Source organism: Orcinus orca, chromosome 9 (assembly GCF_937001465.1).
Source record: "Orcinus orca chromosome 9, mOrcOrc1.1, whole genome shotgun sequence".
Taxonomy (NCBI): domain Eukaryota; kingdom Metazoa; phylum Chordata; class Mammalia; order Artiodactyla; family Delphinidae; genus Orcinus; species Orcinus orca.
The window spans coordinates 86,443,091-86,460,436 of NC_064567.1; the positions used below are offsets into that span (position 1 = coordinate 86,443,091).

Genomic DNA, 17,346 nt, shown 5'->3' on the forward strand with positions numbered 1-17,346 from the left:
GTTATGCATGGCAAGAATTTAAATTACCCTAACAAGTGCCAACATGAGTAAGATAAATCATGCCAAAAGAGAGAGTCAGAGCTTATGATTAAACTAAAGAAAAAGACAACATTGTACATCAGATACAGCTGGCCCTCCGTATCCCCGGATTTTGCTTCCATGGTGGGTTGAATCTCTGGATGAAGAAACCACAGATACAGAGGGTCTGCTGTACCATGCCGTTTCACATACAGGACTTGACCATACATGGGAGGTCCTAGAACCAATAACCCCCACCCTCCCAGGATACAGAATTCAAAGGGCATTTTCTGTGAATTCTATGTATAATTCCTTGAACCAACTGTGGAGGAATCACGAAGAAATAAGAATTTGCCCTTATCCAATCTAATCTAATAGAAAAGGCAAGAAATTAACTCAAATAAATATAGAGTAAAATATAGTCAGCATTATAATAGAGTTACAAGCAAAATGTGACAATACACATCACTTCTGTTGCTGATGTCTTAGAAGCTTTACAGAAGATTTTTTAAGAATGCCAGCTTGGAGAGAGAGGCATGGACATATATACACTACCAAACGTAAGGTAGATAGCTAGTGGGAAGCAGCCGCATAGCACAGGGAGATCAGCTCGGTGCTCTGTGACCGCCTGGAGGGGTGGGATAGGGAGGGTGGGAGGGAGGGAGACGCAAGAGGAAAGAGATATGGGAACATATGTATATGTATAACTGATTCACTTTGTTATAAAGCAGAAACTAACACACCATTGTAAAGCAATTATACTCCAATAAAGATGAAAGTAAATAAATAAATAAATAAAAAGAATGCCAGCTTGAAGAAAGAATAGGAATTTAACAATTGAATTTGAGAGAATAAAGCATTCTAGGCTAAGGGAAAAGCATGGCGAAAGAGAGGAAGTCATGGAATGTATAGGGAATTGTGGGAAGTACTGCCAATTTGTGCCCATCAGGAGGTGCAGGCTATGGGAGATGAGAGAAGATGATCAACAGCAAGATTTGGAAGAACCTTGAAACCAATGTCCAAGGGCTGGCCTTTAGAAGGAAGTCTTAGGATATCCAAGTTTTGAGCACTTGTGCCTTAGAAAGATTAACTGGACAACAATGTGCAAGATGGACTGGATGGGAAATAGGCTGGAGGTGAACAGACCAGTTAGGAAGCTACTGCAATCATCTTAGCAAGAGGTACTGGAAGGAAAGGGTTCAAGTGTGAAAAACTTTCTGAGGGAGAAAATGATGGGATTAAATGTCAACCACCTGGGTGGGATGAATCTCACGTTTGCAGCCTGAGTAACCCAGAGCAGTGGTCCCCAACCATCTTGGCACCAGGGACCGGTTTCATGGAAGACACGGGGGGGTGGGGGGAGATGGTTCAGGCAGTATGCAAGTGATGGGGAGCAGCAGAGAAAGCTTCGCTCCTCACCCGCTGCTCACTTCCTGCTGTGCGGACTGGTTCCTAACAGGCCGCTATCAGTCTGCGGACTGCGGGGGGTTTGGGGACCCCTGACCCAGAGGATGGGCAGAGAGAGAGTAGATAATCAGTGATGTGATATAAACCCTTGACATTCAACTGTGTATTATTAAGGGAGAAGAAAAGGTAGTGGTAAATTTTGGAGTATGCAGGTTTTATGGGATTTTGTTGTCTGAATAGAAGGTTGGAATAGAACACTATTCAAGATGAATTCCAGCTCTGTTTCACCTGACTGCCCATAGAATAGCTGTTTCTGAACTGCCTTTGACCTTGTTCCATTGGCCTACTCGTCCATTCAAGAAATATTTAGTAAATGCTTACTGTGTGTGCAGAGACTGTACTAGACAACTGGGGCAAATCAGTGAACAAAATAGAAATGCATTCTTGCCTTCAAGGAACTTGCATTTCAGCAGGAACAACCACACAATAAATAACATACATAATTAAATAAATGAAGTATATCATGTGTTAGAGGTGAACAAAGGGCTATGAGGGAAAAAAGAGACGACTAAGAAAGATGAGAAGCAGTGATTGTAAGGCAAGGGTAGGGGAACAATCTATATTGAGAGATGTCACAAGTCACAGACTTTGAAGCGTAGTTCAGAGTTTATCTAAGGATGCTGTTGGGACATTGCTCACTACATTTCTGTTTCCTCTTAATGAAAGCAAAGGAGAGATTCAGTAGGTTTCTATAGAGTTCTGACTTCTTACCACCATGAATCAGCTAACTGATCACATTTTCCTCTTGGCACTAGTGGCTAGAAAGCTAAAAGCTAAATCTCTAATCTGTGGTCTTCTTCTAAACCATGTATGGAGCCTCATAGCATTTTTTTGTACCTGTTTTCATCTTATTTTCTGAATATCATTTTCCTATTGCCTTGATTTCTTCACATACTTTTATCTTATTGTGTATTTTAATCAGCTAAAATCCAATTTAGATCTCCTGAGGTATAAATAAATATGCAAAAATAAACTGCTAAAATTACTTTTTTTTTTTTTACAGCTTTGGCCTCTTTTGACACCAAAATGAGAGGCTCTAATGTTAACTCTGTTAAAATAATACATTTAAATAGTGACTGTATATGTAACCTCATGAGAGGTATATTTGTAACCTAGCCGGACCCTATGGGGCCTTCCCAGGACAGACCACCCCATGTGCTACACCTGTCTCTTACTTGTAGAAAAACTTTAGCCTCCTAGGCCTTCCCTGAGTGCCAAAGCATAAATTTAATCAGGGAAGTAAGAAAATACGGAAACAAAGGCAAACAGCCAAGCAAGACAAAATTATAATAGTTTAGTCAAGGACCTTTAGTTCCTCCTCAAGGGCTACAGATAATATTCTGAGCCATGTCCTCTGAGCTACTGTGTAGATACTGAAACCCTCACCAGGTGGTTAACTGTATGCTGCCCACAAACACCTTGACCCCACACCAGCTGGAACCAGAGGTTGATAATATCGACTCCTGTTTACCTCGCCATCAACCAATCAGAAGAATGTCCATGAGCTGATCACGTACCCCACAACCCTCTCCCTCACCCTGTCTTTAAAAAACCTTTCCTGGAAAGCCACTGGGGAGTTCAGGTCTTTTGAGCACTAGCTGCCTGGACTCCTTGTTTGGTGCCCTGATATAAACACTGTACTTCCCTTCACCACAAGCTGGTGTCCACAGATTGGCTTTACTGTGTGCAGGCGAGTGGACCCAAGTTTGGTTTGATAACACATTTGCTTTCTGTACCAGTCACAGACATTCTGGGTACTTACATGAAATTCACACAGCCTGTGCCAGCAGGTGGAGCAATCCAGACGAAGCTGAGGTTGGTTGTGGGCAGATGACTCACATGAGAGGCCACCACACTGCACATAAACTGGTTACCAAACTGGTGGTCAGACATGATCCCTGACAAACAGAAAGGAAGGGAAGTTGTTACAAAAACAATAAAACAAAGTCCTTAGGATGGCATAATAATATTTTCTGGACAGTTTTCTTTTATGTTAAGATTCAACATGCTGTTTGGTTTCCCTGTAAGTTATGCAATTTTCTACTTCCTATTGTCAGAAGGAAATGAATCGTTTAAAACATTATTGTTAAGGAGCAATCTACTAAATTATTGCTATAGTATTTGCTTCATTTTGATTTTGTTGACTGGTCTTTGCCCATCAACAAAGACCACCAGGAACACGGTATAACAAGGTTGGATTTATTGGAAGTGTTTGCAGCAATGGAGACCAAATACTATTGGGAACTTGGAGGTATCTCAGTATGAGGATGTTAGGAGGAGCTTGTTAAAATATTTGGGCTTGTGTTAGGTTATTTTAGAGAGTAGGGTGATCAAGCTGGCCCAGGAATTTCCCGATTGTAGTACTGAAAGTCCTGCATCCTGGGGACCCCCTCAGTCTTGTTGGGGAGGTTCCAGGTAAAGGTGGTTTTGCCTCTGGATTTGGTACTATCAGAAAGTGGGAGCAATTTTATCACTGAGTATCTTTTTATCTATGAGACATGAGGAATGGAGTAGGGCTAAAGCTGAGATCGATAAAAAAGCAGCGGCAGTCATGTTAGCATGGAGAGGGGATGTTGGTCATTTTCGTGGTTTGCACCATGTTCTTGCTTTTTTGTCTGTGTTCAGGCATGAGTACAAGGTGATCTTGTTTTTGTCTCAAACCACAACTGTCTCAGAGTGGATGACCTACGAAACTGCTCATGTTCAACACGAGAACATCATGGCCTAGCTGAGTACCAAGTCAGCTCCCAGCTGAGCTATCAGGAGATGCTTTTTTTCTTTTTTAATAAGGTGATTCTCTTATGTTTACCTCAGATATAAAATATTAATAGATAACACTAAGAAAATGAATAACTTGATTTTTGTAAATAGGCAAAAGATCTCACCAAAAAAGATATACAGATGGCAAATAAGCATACAAAAAGATGTTCAACATCATATGTCATTAGAGAATTGCAAATTAAAACAATGAAATGCCTCTACACACCTAATATTCAACCAAAGTCCAAAACACTGATAATTCCAAATGCTGGTAAGGATGTGGAACTACAGTAACTTATTCATTGCTGGTGAGAATGCAAAATGGTATAGCCATTTTGGAAGACAGTTCGGTGTTTTCTTACAAAAATAAACATACTCTTACCACATAATCCAGAAATCACACTCCTTGGTGTTCACTCAAATAAACTGAAAATTTATGTCCACTCAAAAACCTGCACACGGATGTATATAGCAGTTTTATTCATAACAGTCAAAACTTGGAAACAACCAAGATATTCTTTATTAAGTGAATGGATAAACTGGTACATCCAAACAATAGAATATTTTTCAGAGTTAAAAGGAAATGAGCTATCAAGCCATGAAAAGACATGAATAAATAAGTGCATAGTACTAAATGAAAGAAGCCAATATGAAAGAACTACATGCTATATGATTCCAACTATGTGACATTCTAGAAAAGGTAAAATTATGGAGACAGTGGTTGCCGGGGTTAGGAGGGAAGGAGGGAGGTATGAATAGGCAGAGCACAGAGGATTTGTAGGTCAGTGAAACTATTCTTTATAATATTGCAATGGTGGATACACAACACCAAGAATGAAACCTAATGTAAAGTATGGACTTTGAGTGACAATGATGTGTCAGTGTAGGTTCATTTGCTGTAACAAAGATATCACTGTGGTGCAGGATGCCTGGGAGGTTGAGGGTGGGGTGCGTGGTATATGGAAAAACGTTTTACTCAATTTTGCTGTGACCTAAAACTGCTCTAAAAATAAAGTTTATTAATTAACAAAACACTACCAGGAGTGGGCAGTTAAATAAAAAATAAATTTGTTGGCTTTGTGAACTTGGGCAAATGGCTTACTCTCTCTGAGATCCAGTTTCCCTGTCTTTAAAATGAAAACACATGTCCACTCCATCCTAAAGTTATTGTGAGAATTAAATGACTCAATACATATGACAGCATCTGGTACAGTAACCCTGTATTTGGATAGGTGCCCTGACTACATGTCATCACAGCAGTTCACACATTGCTCCATCATACCCTGGACCATCTCTCCAGGGAGTCTATGAGGGACTAGGTCTTTAATCTTTATATTTCAAGCGACTATCACAATGTCTGGCACATCACAGATACTCAAGAAATATTTTCTAAATAAATACAAGAATAATTTAACTATAAAAATAAAAGACAATGTAAATTATACACGTTACATCAACTAATGAAATAGAACCTTCTAGAATAGCAAGTTGTTCAGAATAGGTCATACTGGCCAAAGAAATAGAACAAGTCTATATTTTGACATATCCTAATGATGTTACTTTTCTCAAGTATATATATATAGGTATTTTTAAAGCTGTATCTTGAGACAAAAGGATGAAAGTCATCAAGCCAGAGAAACCACAAGGTTAGAGAGGATGACAGACTCCAGACTCCCAAGGAAGTCACAGAGTGCTGAAGGAGACTCAGTAGCCGTGACTCAGGAATTGCCACTCCCCTCTGGTCGGGCAAAAAGCAGGGATCCAGTGTATGGAAAATGATACATATGCAGGAGTCAGCCTGGCCAAAAATGAAAGCAAAAGTTCCAGCCACAATCATGTGGGAATGGAAATGAATCAAACAAAATAACGTTTCAGGGTCTCAGAGTCTTGCTAACAGAATTCATGTTCAAATATCTCCTCACTCCTCAAAGCTCCTCTTAGAAAGTGAGTCATGTCTAGACTGCATATTACTTGACAGAGTTTTATAAGGTAGCTATAGAGTTGCAATTGCCTAATGCCGTACCCTGGGTAAATACCCTACAGGACGACATTCTTGCAATCCAACCGTCTAGCACAGCAGTTCTCCAACTTGGCTACACAGAAGCAACACCTAAAGAGATTGAATAAATACTGGTTCCCAGACATTCTGAGTGAACCAGCAGAAAAAAACAGTATTTACAGAATCCCTGTGTTGCATCAAACACTGGGTTAGGCCCTATGGGGGTACACAGAAGAAATATAGAACATTGTCCCTACCTTGAAATGACTTCAGCTGGGACGAGAAAACTGGAATAAACTAACATTATAAACAGAACAACTAGAAAATAAGTAAGTGCTAACTGCGTGGTATTTGCGAAAAATACAAAAGAGGAGAGAAAGAGTGATTAATGTGGACAATTATAATAATGACAACTAATGTTTATTGAGCACTTACTATGGCCTGACACTATTCTAAGCGCTTCATGAATATTTACTTGTTTAAGGCTCTTAACAATCCTATGCAGTAGGAGCTGTTATTTTCTCTATTTTACCCATGAGGAAACTAATATGATGACGATAAATACTTGCTTACAGTTATACAGCAAGGGCAGTATAGCCTGGATTCAAACAAGCATCCTTGCTGCACAGTCAGAAATGGCACTGTAGACAACAAGGTCCTACTGTATAGGGAACTATATTCAATATCTTATAGTAAACTATAATAGAAAAAGAAAAAAATGACTTTGTTGAAGAGGGAGACTGGAATTGAGTTTTGAGGGAAAAACTAAGATTTCCCATATTTGTTTTTATGTACATGAGGCAGGAGAGTATAAGCACGAGATCGTACCCTCAGCTCTGTCACCCGCCGCTGCATGAACTTGGTCAGGTTGCTCCCTCTCAAGCTTCAGTTCCAACATCTATAAACTGCTGGTCCATGATCTCTAAGACTCCTTTCAGTGCCTTAGCTCTCTGAGTACAATTTAAATGAACAGAAGAAAGATGGGAGGACAGCTCACAAAGGCAGACATAATGAGCAGAGGTACGCATATAAAATGAGAACGAGGAGGAGAGCAGTCAGCATCAGCTTCCAGTGTTCTGTGAAACACAATTTACTGCATCTGCCACAGTGATCTCCTTAATGGCTTCTGTGTCATGAAAGACATATGCCATCTAATATACGTGATTTGGAAACCTATTCTTGGATAACTTTAATTTGAATTTGATAATGAATTTAAATTTACGATGGTGCTTTCCCTTGCTGCATGCTGGATAATAGGATATATATATGGAGTTTTAATATTACTTGAAAAAGGGAAAATCAGATCTATGATAAAAGAATTTAATTACACTGTGTATCTCAGGGAGATATATACATATAAAACATATATGTGTGTAGTGTAGCTATAATAAAGATTTTATTTTCATTGTTGTGGCTATGTGTAAACTTTCATACAAAAATTTTTTCTGTGGAATTTCTTCCCCCGAAAAAGAAGCTATTCTTTTCCAAGAGAACTGGACTATGAGAGAAAGAAAGCACTTCAAGAAGTATGGCTCTCTTTGTCGAACTTTGGATGAAGAAGTAAAGGGTATCCTTCAATCTGTGAGGTTCTATGAGACCGATAACTGTCCTGATAGATTTTAAAGCATTTACGTTATAGATACATTTTCCTTTTGAATACTGTGTACACACATTTGAAAAACAGGAATATTGACAATCTAACTATAATTTCTGAATCAAGAAATAACCAAGGTAACTTTTTAATATAACTCTTCCTTTGACAAAGTATGAGTGTTTTAAATTCATTAAATTCTTCAAACCATTGGATATCTAATTTAAAATTATCTAGCATCTGTCTTCTTAATCAAAGTTGTGGTTAAAGGATAGGAATCTATGCCAGAGCTTCCTTTATCCACATTATACTTCTGCAAGATTAGGCTCACGATGTCTTTAATTGTTCTAAAGTTGCTTCCATGATCCCTTTTAAGACAGTGATACTCATTTCTGTGCCTTCCGGGATGTCATTTTCCTTGACAAGTCTTCAGTTATTTTAAGTTTGTGACTAAACCTTGTATGAACTCCATTTTCCCTCAGGAATACTCTTCTATGCTTTTAATGTGCATACCTTGAGTCTTCAGAACTTTAACTAGAATTTCTATGATTCCCCCATTTTGAAAATAAAATGTACACATCCTCATAAAAGTGTAGGCTATTCGCTTCCAAGAAACACCCTGAAGATGCTGTTACCAAAAATAACCAATGTACTAGGAAAATTACACATTCATGTTGGGTTTATTCTGTATTTTATAGATTAAAGATGTGGATTACTCAAATCGGTTCAGTTTGTAATTTGCCATAGTTAGGGTTAAAGTGGGTAGAAGCATGTCCTGGTTTTTTCATGTGATTCAAGAACTAAGATATCTGTGGATGGGATATCACGAAATAAAGGGAAAGTACATTAAGATTATAGATTTTTGGTTTGTGATAAATGTAACCTTCATATATAAAAATTATGAAATCTTAAATATTTTATTGTTTCAAACACTTCCAGAAAGTATGGCAGAATATTTTGTCAGGAAGTTTATTAAATTCATTAACTTATGTCTGTATAAAAAGTGTAAGAACAGACAAATATTTAAGCTGATTTGTTTCCTTTTATTTTCATCATTTTCTCTTTGTTTCAAAGGGATATCTAAAGGCTTACATGAGTTAATAAAAAGTAGACTGTTTTGAAAATGTAGTCTGGAAAGTTAGTGTTATATTTTAAGTGAAGAGAGAAAGTGAATTATGGAATTCCTTTATGTCATTCTTTAATCTTTTCATTTGATTCAAATATGAATAACTGTTTACTTGCAGAATTTGACTTGTCTATTATTTGCCTTCTTTGCTAGGTCAATGTACACAAATATTTCAACAAAGCTAAACATGATTTTATATGCTGAAAAGTAATCACCGAACTTCCTGAAAACATACTTATTGCAGCTTATCTGTGAAGTACCAGCCTGATGAAAATGGATATGAAAATAATAGCTTTCAAGTAGTGATACAAGTTAATGAAAAGTATGGGCACCCACACTCACACATATGCACTGGGTATATTTAACTTTCAAAGCATTGATTTGAAGGCATTTGGTTTCAGATTTAGGTCTAGAAGGAAAAAAGTACGAAAACCTTTTAAAAATCTTTCTGGAATTGCATGTCTATGGGTATACATTAGAAATGTATGAGGATCCATGCTATTCCCATACGTCTTGTTGGTTATACACAAAGAACTTATTCTAAGTCAACCTGATTCTTTCCTCACTCATGCAGTTACAAAGGTGAGAATTCTTGCTTTTGCCTTCCCTCTTCATCCCTCTTCCGGCACTACTGTTTATCAAATGCCCTCTCTGTGCCAGGTGTTTTCCCCATGTTATTACCTTACTACTATTATAGAGGCAACAGAGGGGAAAGGTTGAGAGCACAGACCCTGGAGCCAGTCTGCCTGGGTTCAGATCTTTGCTCCACTACCAAGGAATTGTAGAATTTGGGGCAGGTTACTGAAACACTGTTCCTCACTTTCCTCTCCAGGAAAATGGAGATGATAATAATAGGGTGGCTCTGAAGATCAGATGAATATATGTACATAGTTAGCACTCTATGTGTTAGCTGTTACTATCATTCCCACTTCAGAGATAAATGAGAATTATCAAGAACCGGTGGATTTAAGTGACTTTCCAACACTTAAACAAGTGTTGATAACAGAGCTAGTGAACAGCACTGGAACACAGATCCATCTTCTACCTTACACTGTCCACTGGATTCCTCCCTCCTTGTGTCCATAAGAGGCAGTACCTCAATTCCGGGACAGACCCCTGTGTCGATCCAACCTAAATCCAAATCCAGTGATGAAATGCAAACCATCTGAGAGTGAGCATGAAGAGGGCCCCTGCTCTAGGAACAAACTCAGGTGCTGTCCTCCCCCCACCCCACATTCCAACCCTCTCTCTCCAAAGATGTCAATTTCTTATCAGACAGTTTTTGGATAACCTTTGTCCTCTTGCTAGACACATCCCTGTGTTAGGTACAGACGTGAGTGAGACATCTTTAGGTCAAAAGTGCTCCCCTAAGGGGCAAAGCCATCCAGTTACACTTAGGTCTGTGTGGCCACTGAGTTTGACAGAGCAGCATCCTTTCCAAAGAGCTATGTAAAGTCTGCACTGTATTTAACTGAAGCTCTCTGATCCACTGTTTCAAAGCATATCTCTGCTGCCTTTCCTCCTAACACTGCATACTCTGCCTCCCCTCTTAAAAGTTGCTTGGTGGTAGATAATCTACACGTTGTCTGCCCCCAGCCTTTCCAAACTAACTGCACCATGCTGGCTATGTGTCCAGAACTATACTCCCCTCCTTTTCACTGCTGCACTTGACTGAATCTAGATTTCCCCACACTTGGTCCTCACTTCATATAGCATTCTTCTATATTCAAGTCTCATGAGCGTTGGTCTAGTAGGTGGAAACTAAGTTGCATGCCTTCACCCTAGAAAGGAAGTATGAAAATTCTATTTGGGGACGGTGGTACTAACAATATGGGAAACTGTATAGAAATGGTGGCCAATCATAGATGGCTTATGTCTACTTCAGAGGGCAATTTCAAAGTCTATAAAGTTCTGGATTTCTTGATCCAAAAATAGCTAAAATAACTGATAGTCTTAAAAGACCACAGCTTTTAGGACTATTTCCATGAACTCTACATTGAGTTCTTTACCCTTGACCTTGAACGGGCTTTCTGTCACAGGAAAAGTACTGCTCATAGCAGTCAATCTATTTGATGGACAGGAGCAAAAGCTCCCCATACCCTTCCTGCACAGCCTAATAGATTTCCCCAAAAGTCACATAAGGAGAGAAGATGTGCCTCTGGTTTCTGACTCCAGAGGTGTAAATCTGGAATAAATGACAGAGTTCCTGCTAAAGGAGGAACATCAATGAGCCAGCATAATATTTATTATCTCAGCTAAAGTACACTATCTACCTAGTCTTGGAGTCACTCCAATCAATCATCAACTCTTTCTGATGTTACCTCAAAATTTTTTCAACTGTGTCCCCTCTTGCCTACCCTTCCCACCATGGCTTTATTTCAGGCTTTCATTATCTCTTTTTTTGACCAGTGCCAATAGCTCCCAAACTGGTCTCTGTATTCAGTTTTGCCTCCTCAGGTTAATTCTCAGTACAGGTATCTTTCTAAAATGCAAATCTGATTTTATCATTCTACTGATTTAAATCCTTCAGTGCAATCCAAACTTGACAAAATTAGTCCTAAGTACTTCAACATGAAATTCTGTCCTCTATCTAACTGGGCTCATCTATCATGACCCTTACTCAAACTTCATACTCTACAAAACCAAACTGAATATAGTTGTATGTACTTATCTCTGGCTTTGCTCCTGTTCTTTCTGCCTAGACCAGGGGTCAGCAAACTATGACCCACTGGTCAAATCTGGACTATGGCCTGTTTTTGTACAACCACTGAACTAAGAATAGTTTTACATTTTGAAAAGTTGTAAAAAAAAATGAAAAATATGCAAAAGAGACCTACCGTTATAACCTGAAAAGCCTAAAATGCTAACTATCTGGCCATTTACAGAAAAAGTTTGCTGACCCTTGACCTAAAGTGCCCTTTCTTCCTCTGGCTTGGCTAGACCATTACTTTTCACTTAATACACACAAGATCATAAACCATCTCCTCCACAAAATTTTCCTATACATTCCTCCTGTATCCAAGGTTAATGTTAGGAACATTTGCATGTTCTCATAATACCCAGAGAACCATTCTGTTATTGAAGTACTCATTGCATTACAGAGAGTTTATCTGTCTTCCCAATTAGATAAGTTAGTTATATTATAAATTATTTTATCTATAAAAATTTATCATACGCACATAATAAATGTTAATGGAATGAACTTTGCTGCATAAAGGCATTGCAATTCACATCATATGGTATTACAGTAATTTAAATGATAGGAGCTCTCCGTGGTACTGGAGAGACCCTGCCTACAGCTTCTTCCCATACAATGCCCAGAATCTTTATGTTTTGTGTTTCTCAGTTACCTTCACCAGCCTCTATCATGACTTCATGACTTTTTCTGCTACTTTCTAGTCAACTTTCCATAGAATCCTAACTAACTCTTGTCCAACTCTCTTCTGCTCCAGTTAACTGTACATACCTTTTTGGTCAGGGCATTTGGTGTGCACCAGATAGCCATATACTCACACACAATTTCTAGCCTCTTTGCAGTTCAAGGGCCCATGTGAATAATTTTGACCAACGGGATATGAACAGAAGTGAAGTGTACTATTTCCTACTTGAAGCACAGAGCAGAGACTGTGAGTCCTCTAGCTTCCTTTATTCCCTTGCCTTGACAGCAGTGGAAGCCACACACTGTGATAGTATAGCCACAATATGGAAATACCTTAGATTGCTGAGTCCCTGCATAGAGGACAACTACCCTGAAGAGTCTTCAACTCCTAACAGACTATTGAGATAAGCTGCAACTTGGGGGTTAATTTGTTACCAAAGCAAAACTGAATTTCCCTGATTAATACATCCTTTTAATATAACTCTTATCACACTTCATTTAATTCTATTTCCTTTATTAAATTTTAAGTTACTGGAGAAAAGTGGTTTGGTCTTACATTGATTTTGCACAGCATCAGTCAATAATTGTTTGCTAAATGAGCAGACTTCTAAGTCTGCTTTCCTCTTCTCCATAGTATTTCCTACTGTCAAAAAGAACAATAATCTGTTTACTTTACAGCAGTCAAAGGAAAACTGTGCTGAATGTAAGCTGTATAGCAGTAGTCAAGAGAAAGGACTCTAGAGCCAAACTGCCTGGGTTCACGTCCCAGTTCTGACATATACTAGCTATGTCCTTGTTAAATTATGTAAACCTCCTGTGCCTCAGTTTCCTTACACGTGAAATATGGAAAACAAACAATATTACCCATCTCATCAGGTTACATAGTTAACGCATGTAAGTGTATAGAACAATACCTAGCCCATAATAAATACTACATAAATGTTGGCTTCTTCTACCTCATTAAAACTTCTTGTTAGGGGCCCTAAATTTCTATCCATGTCCCTAGAAACTTACAGAACAAAGATATATTTTTCTGGTAAAGACATTTCATTCAGTAACTTCAGGCTTTGTTTTCTTACAGAATTAACTAATAAGTTAAAAAATATTAAATCATACAATATAAAAATTACAGCTTAAACATGTAAAACATTATAATTATGGCAAGCACTTTATCTATATACATCATAGTGGCAGTTTATGTGCTGTAAGAAAGCACTGTCACTTAATGAATGAATTGATGATATATATTTCATCATGTTTTCAATTCTACTGATTCCAAATCAGATAAAATAAATATCAATAAATTTTTAAAGACAGATCACAAGGAAATTGCTTTCAAATATGATGTATACTACTTTCATTTAAATTTTGTTAAAATTCATACTCCACTGAGGCAATAATTTGAATATTCTATCAGAAAAATGAGTGTTTCATATTCCTCAAGGCTAAATGACTGCAAAGTAGTCTTAGAAATTTAAAAATTCCTTTCATATTTAAAACATATTAGAAGGGGGCAGAGTCAAGATGGCAGCATGGGAAGACGCAGAGTTCACGGTCTCCTCACAACTAGGGCACCTGCTGGACACTGGTAGGGGACCTCGATGCCCAGGGAGATGGGAGGAACCCCAAAGCGAACCGCGTGCGGGATCTTGGTTCACGAGCCGGGGGTCAGGCCAAAGCTCCTGCAGTGGGAGCTCTGAGTCTGAACCACTGGACTAACAGAGAACCTCAGACCCCAGGGAATATTCATTGGAGTGAGGTCTCCTGGAGGACCTCATCTCGGGACCAAGACCCAGCTCTACCCAACAGCCTACAAACTCCAGTGTTGGAAACCTCAGGCCAAACAACCAGTAAGACAGGAACACAATCCCACCCATCAAAAAAAAAAAAACAAAAAACAATGAGATGGCAAAAAAATATCTCACAAATGAAGAAACAAGGCAAAAACCTAGAAGACAAAATAAATGAAGAGGAAATAGACAATCTACCTGAAAAAATTTAGAGTAATGATAGTAAAGATGATCCAAAATCTCGGAAGTAGAATGCAGGCACAGATTGAGAAAATACAAGAAATGTTTAACAAAGATCTAGAAGAACTAAAGAACAAACAAACAGAGATGAACAATAACTGAAATGAAAAATACACTGGAAGGAATCAGTAACAGAATAACTGAGGCAGAAGAACGGATAAGTGAGCTGGAAGACAGGATGGTGGAAATAACTGCTGAGGAGCAGAATAAAGAAAAAAGAATAAAAAGAATTGAAGACAATCTCAGAGATCTCTGGGACAACACTAAACACACCAACATTCGAATTATAGGGGTCCCAGAAGGAGAAGAGGAAAAGAAAGGGTCTGAAAAAATATTTGAAGAGATTATAGTGGAAAACTTCCCTAACAAGGGAAAGAAAAGAGTCACTCAAGTCCAGGAAGTACAGAGAGCCCCATACATGATAAACCCTAGGAGAAACACACCAAGACACATATTAATCAAACTAACAAAAATTAAATTCAAAGAAAAAATATTAAAATCAGCAAGGCAAAAGTAAAAAAATAACATACAAAGGAATCCCCATAAGGTTATCAGCTGATTTTTTAGCACAAACTCTGCAGGCCAGAAGTGAGTGGCAGGATATACTTAAAGTGATGAAAGAGAAAAACCTACAACCAAGATTACTCTACCCAGCAAGGATCTCATTCAGATTTGATGGAGAAGTCAAAAGCTGTTCAGACAAGCAAAAGCTAAGAGAATTCAGCACGACTAAACCAGGTTTACAACAAATGCTACAGAAACTTCTCTAGACGGGAAACACAAGAGAAGAAAGAGACCCACAAAAACAAACCCAAAACAATCAAGAAAATGGTAATAGGACCATACATATCGATAATTACCTTGAATGTAAATGGATTAAATGCCCCAACCAAAAGACACAGACTGGGATGAATGGATACAAAAACAAGACCCATCTATATGCTGTCTACAAGAGACCTACTTCAGACCTAGGGACACATACAGCCTGAAAGTGGAGTGATGGAAAAAGATATTCCATGCAAATGGAAACCAAAAGAAAGCTGGAGTAGCAATACTTGTACAGATAAAATAGACTTTAAAATAAAGAATGTTACAAGAGATAAGGAAGGACACTACATAATGATCAAGAGATCAATCCAAGAAGAAGATATAACAATTATAAATGTTTATGCACTCAACATAGGAGCACCTCAATACACAAGGCAAATGCTAACGACCATGAAAGAGGAAATCAACAGTAACACATAATAGTAGGGACTTTAATGCCCCATTTACACCAGTGGACAGATCATCCAAACAGAAAATAAATAAGGAAACACAGGCTTTAAATGACACAACAGAACAGACAGATTTAATTGACATTTATAGAACATTCCACCCAAAAATGGCAAAATACACTTTCTTCTCAAGGGCACATGGAACATTCTCCAGGACAGAGCACATCTTGGGTCACAAATCAAGCCTTGGAAAATTTAAGAAAACTGAAATCGTATCAAGCATCTTCTCTGACCACAACGCTATGAGACTGGAAATCAATTACAGGAAAAAAAACTGTAAAAAACACAAATACATGGAGGCTAAACAGTGTGCTACTAAATAACCAAGAGATCACTGAAGAAATCAAAAAAATACATAGAAACAAATGACAACAAAAACACGAGGACTCAAAACCTATGGGATGCAGCAAAAGCAGTTCTAAGAGGGAAGCTTATGGCAATTCAATCTCACCTCAAGAAACAAGAAAAATCTCAAATAAACAATGTAACTATACACCTAAAGCAACTAGAGAAAGAAGAACAAAGAAAACCCAAAGTCAGTGGAATGAAAGAAATCAAAAGTTCAGAGCACAAATAAATGAAATAGAAACGAAGAAAACAATAGCAAAGATCAATAAAACTAAAAGTTGGTTCTTTGAGAAGATAAACAAAATTGATAAACCCTTAGCCAGACTCATCAAGAAAAAAAAGGGAGGACACAAATCAATAAAATTGTAAATGGAAAAGGAGAGATTACAACTGACGCTGCAGAAATACAAAGGGTTTTAACAGACTACTACAAGCTGGAGGAAACATACTCCCTGACTTCAAACTACACTACAAAGCTACAGTCATCAAGACAGTATGGTACTGACACAAAAACAGAAATATAGATCAATGGTACAGGTTAGAAAGAACACAATATGGTCACCTAATTTATGACAAAGGAGGCAAGAACATAGAATGGAGAAAAGACAGCCTCTTCAATAAGTGGTGCTGGAAAAACTGGACAGCTACATGTAAAGAATGAAATTAGAACACTCCCTAACACCATACACAAAAATAAACTCCAAATGGATTAAAGACCTAAATGTAAGATTAGACACTATAAAACTCTTAGAGGAAAACATAGGAAAAATATTCTTTGACATAAACCACAGAAAGATATTTTTTGACCCGCCTCCTAGAGTAATGAAAATAAAAACAAAAATAAACAAATGGGACCTAATGAAACATAAAAGCTTTTGCACAGCAAAGGAAACCATAAACAAGATGAAAAGACCACCCTCAGAATGGGAGAAAATATTTGCAAATGAAACAACGGAAAAAGGATTAATCTCCAAAATATACAAACAGCTCATGGGGCTCAACATCAAAGAAACAAACAACCCAGTTAAAAAATGGGCAAAAGACCTAAAGAGACATTTCACCAAAGAAGACATACAGATCACCAAGAGGCACATGAAAAGTTGCTCAACATCACTAATTATTACGGAAATGCAAATCACAACTACAATGAGGTATCACCTCACACTGGTCAGAATGGCCATCATCAAAAAATCTACAAACAATAAATGCTGGAGAGGGTGTGGTGAAAAGGGAACCCTCCTGCACTGTTGGTGGGAATGTAAATTGATACAACCACTATGCAGAACAGTATGGAGTTCTTAAAAAACTAAAAATAGAACTACCATATGACTCAGCAATCCCACTACTGGGC

General features: G+C 38.0%; 2 protein-coding genes across 2 annotated transcripts in view; both read right to left on the reverse strand.

The window, feature by feature from the left end:
- Nucleotides 1–17,346, reverse strand: part of RELN (reelin) — a 509,830-nt gene that overhangs the window by 363,775 nt on the left and 128,709 nt on the right. Inside the window, exon 3 of the mRNA XM_004263378.2 lies at nt 3,248–3,383. Coding sequence (XP_004263426.2) covers nt 3,248–3,383 — 136 coding nt within the window. The remainder of the gene's footprint in view (nt 1–3,247; nt 3,384–17,346) is intronic.
- Nucleotides 1–17,346, reverse strand: part of LOC117203713 (uncharacterized) — a 1,186,790-nt gene that overhangs the window by 139,019 nt on the left and 1,030,425 nt on the right. The window lies entirely within an intron of this gene.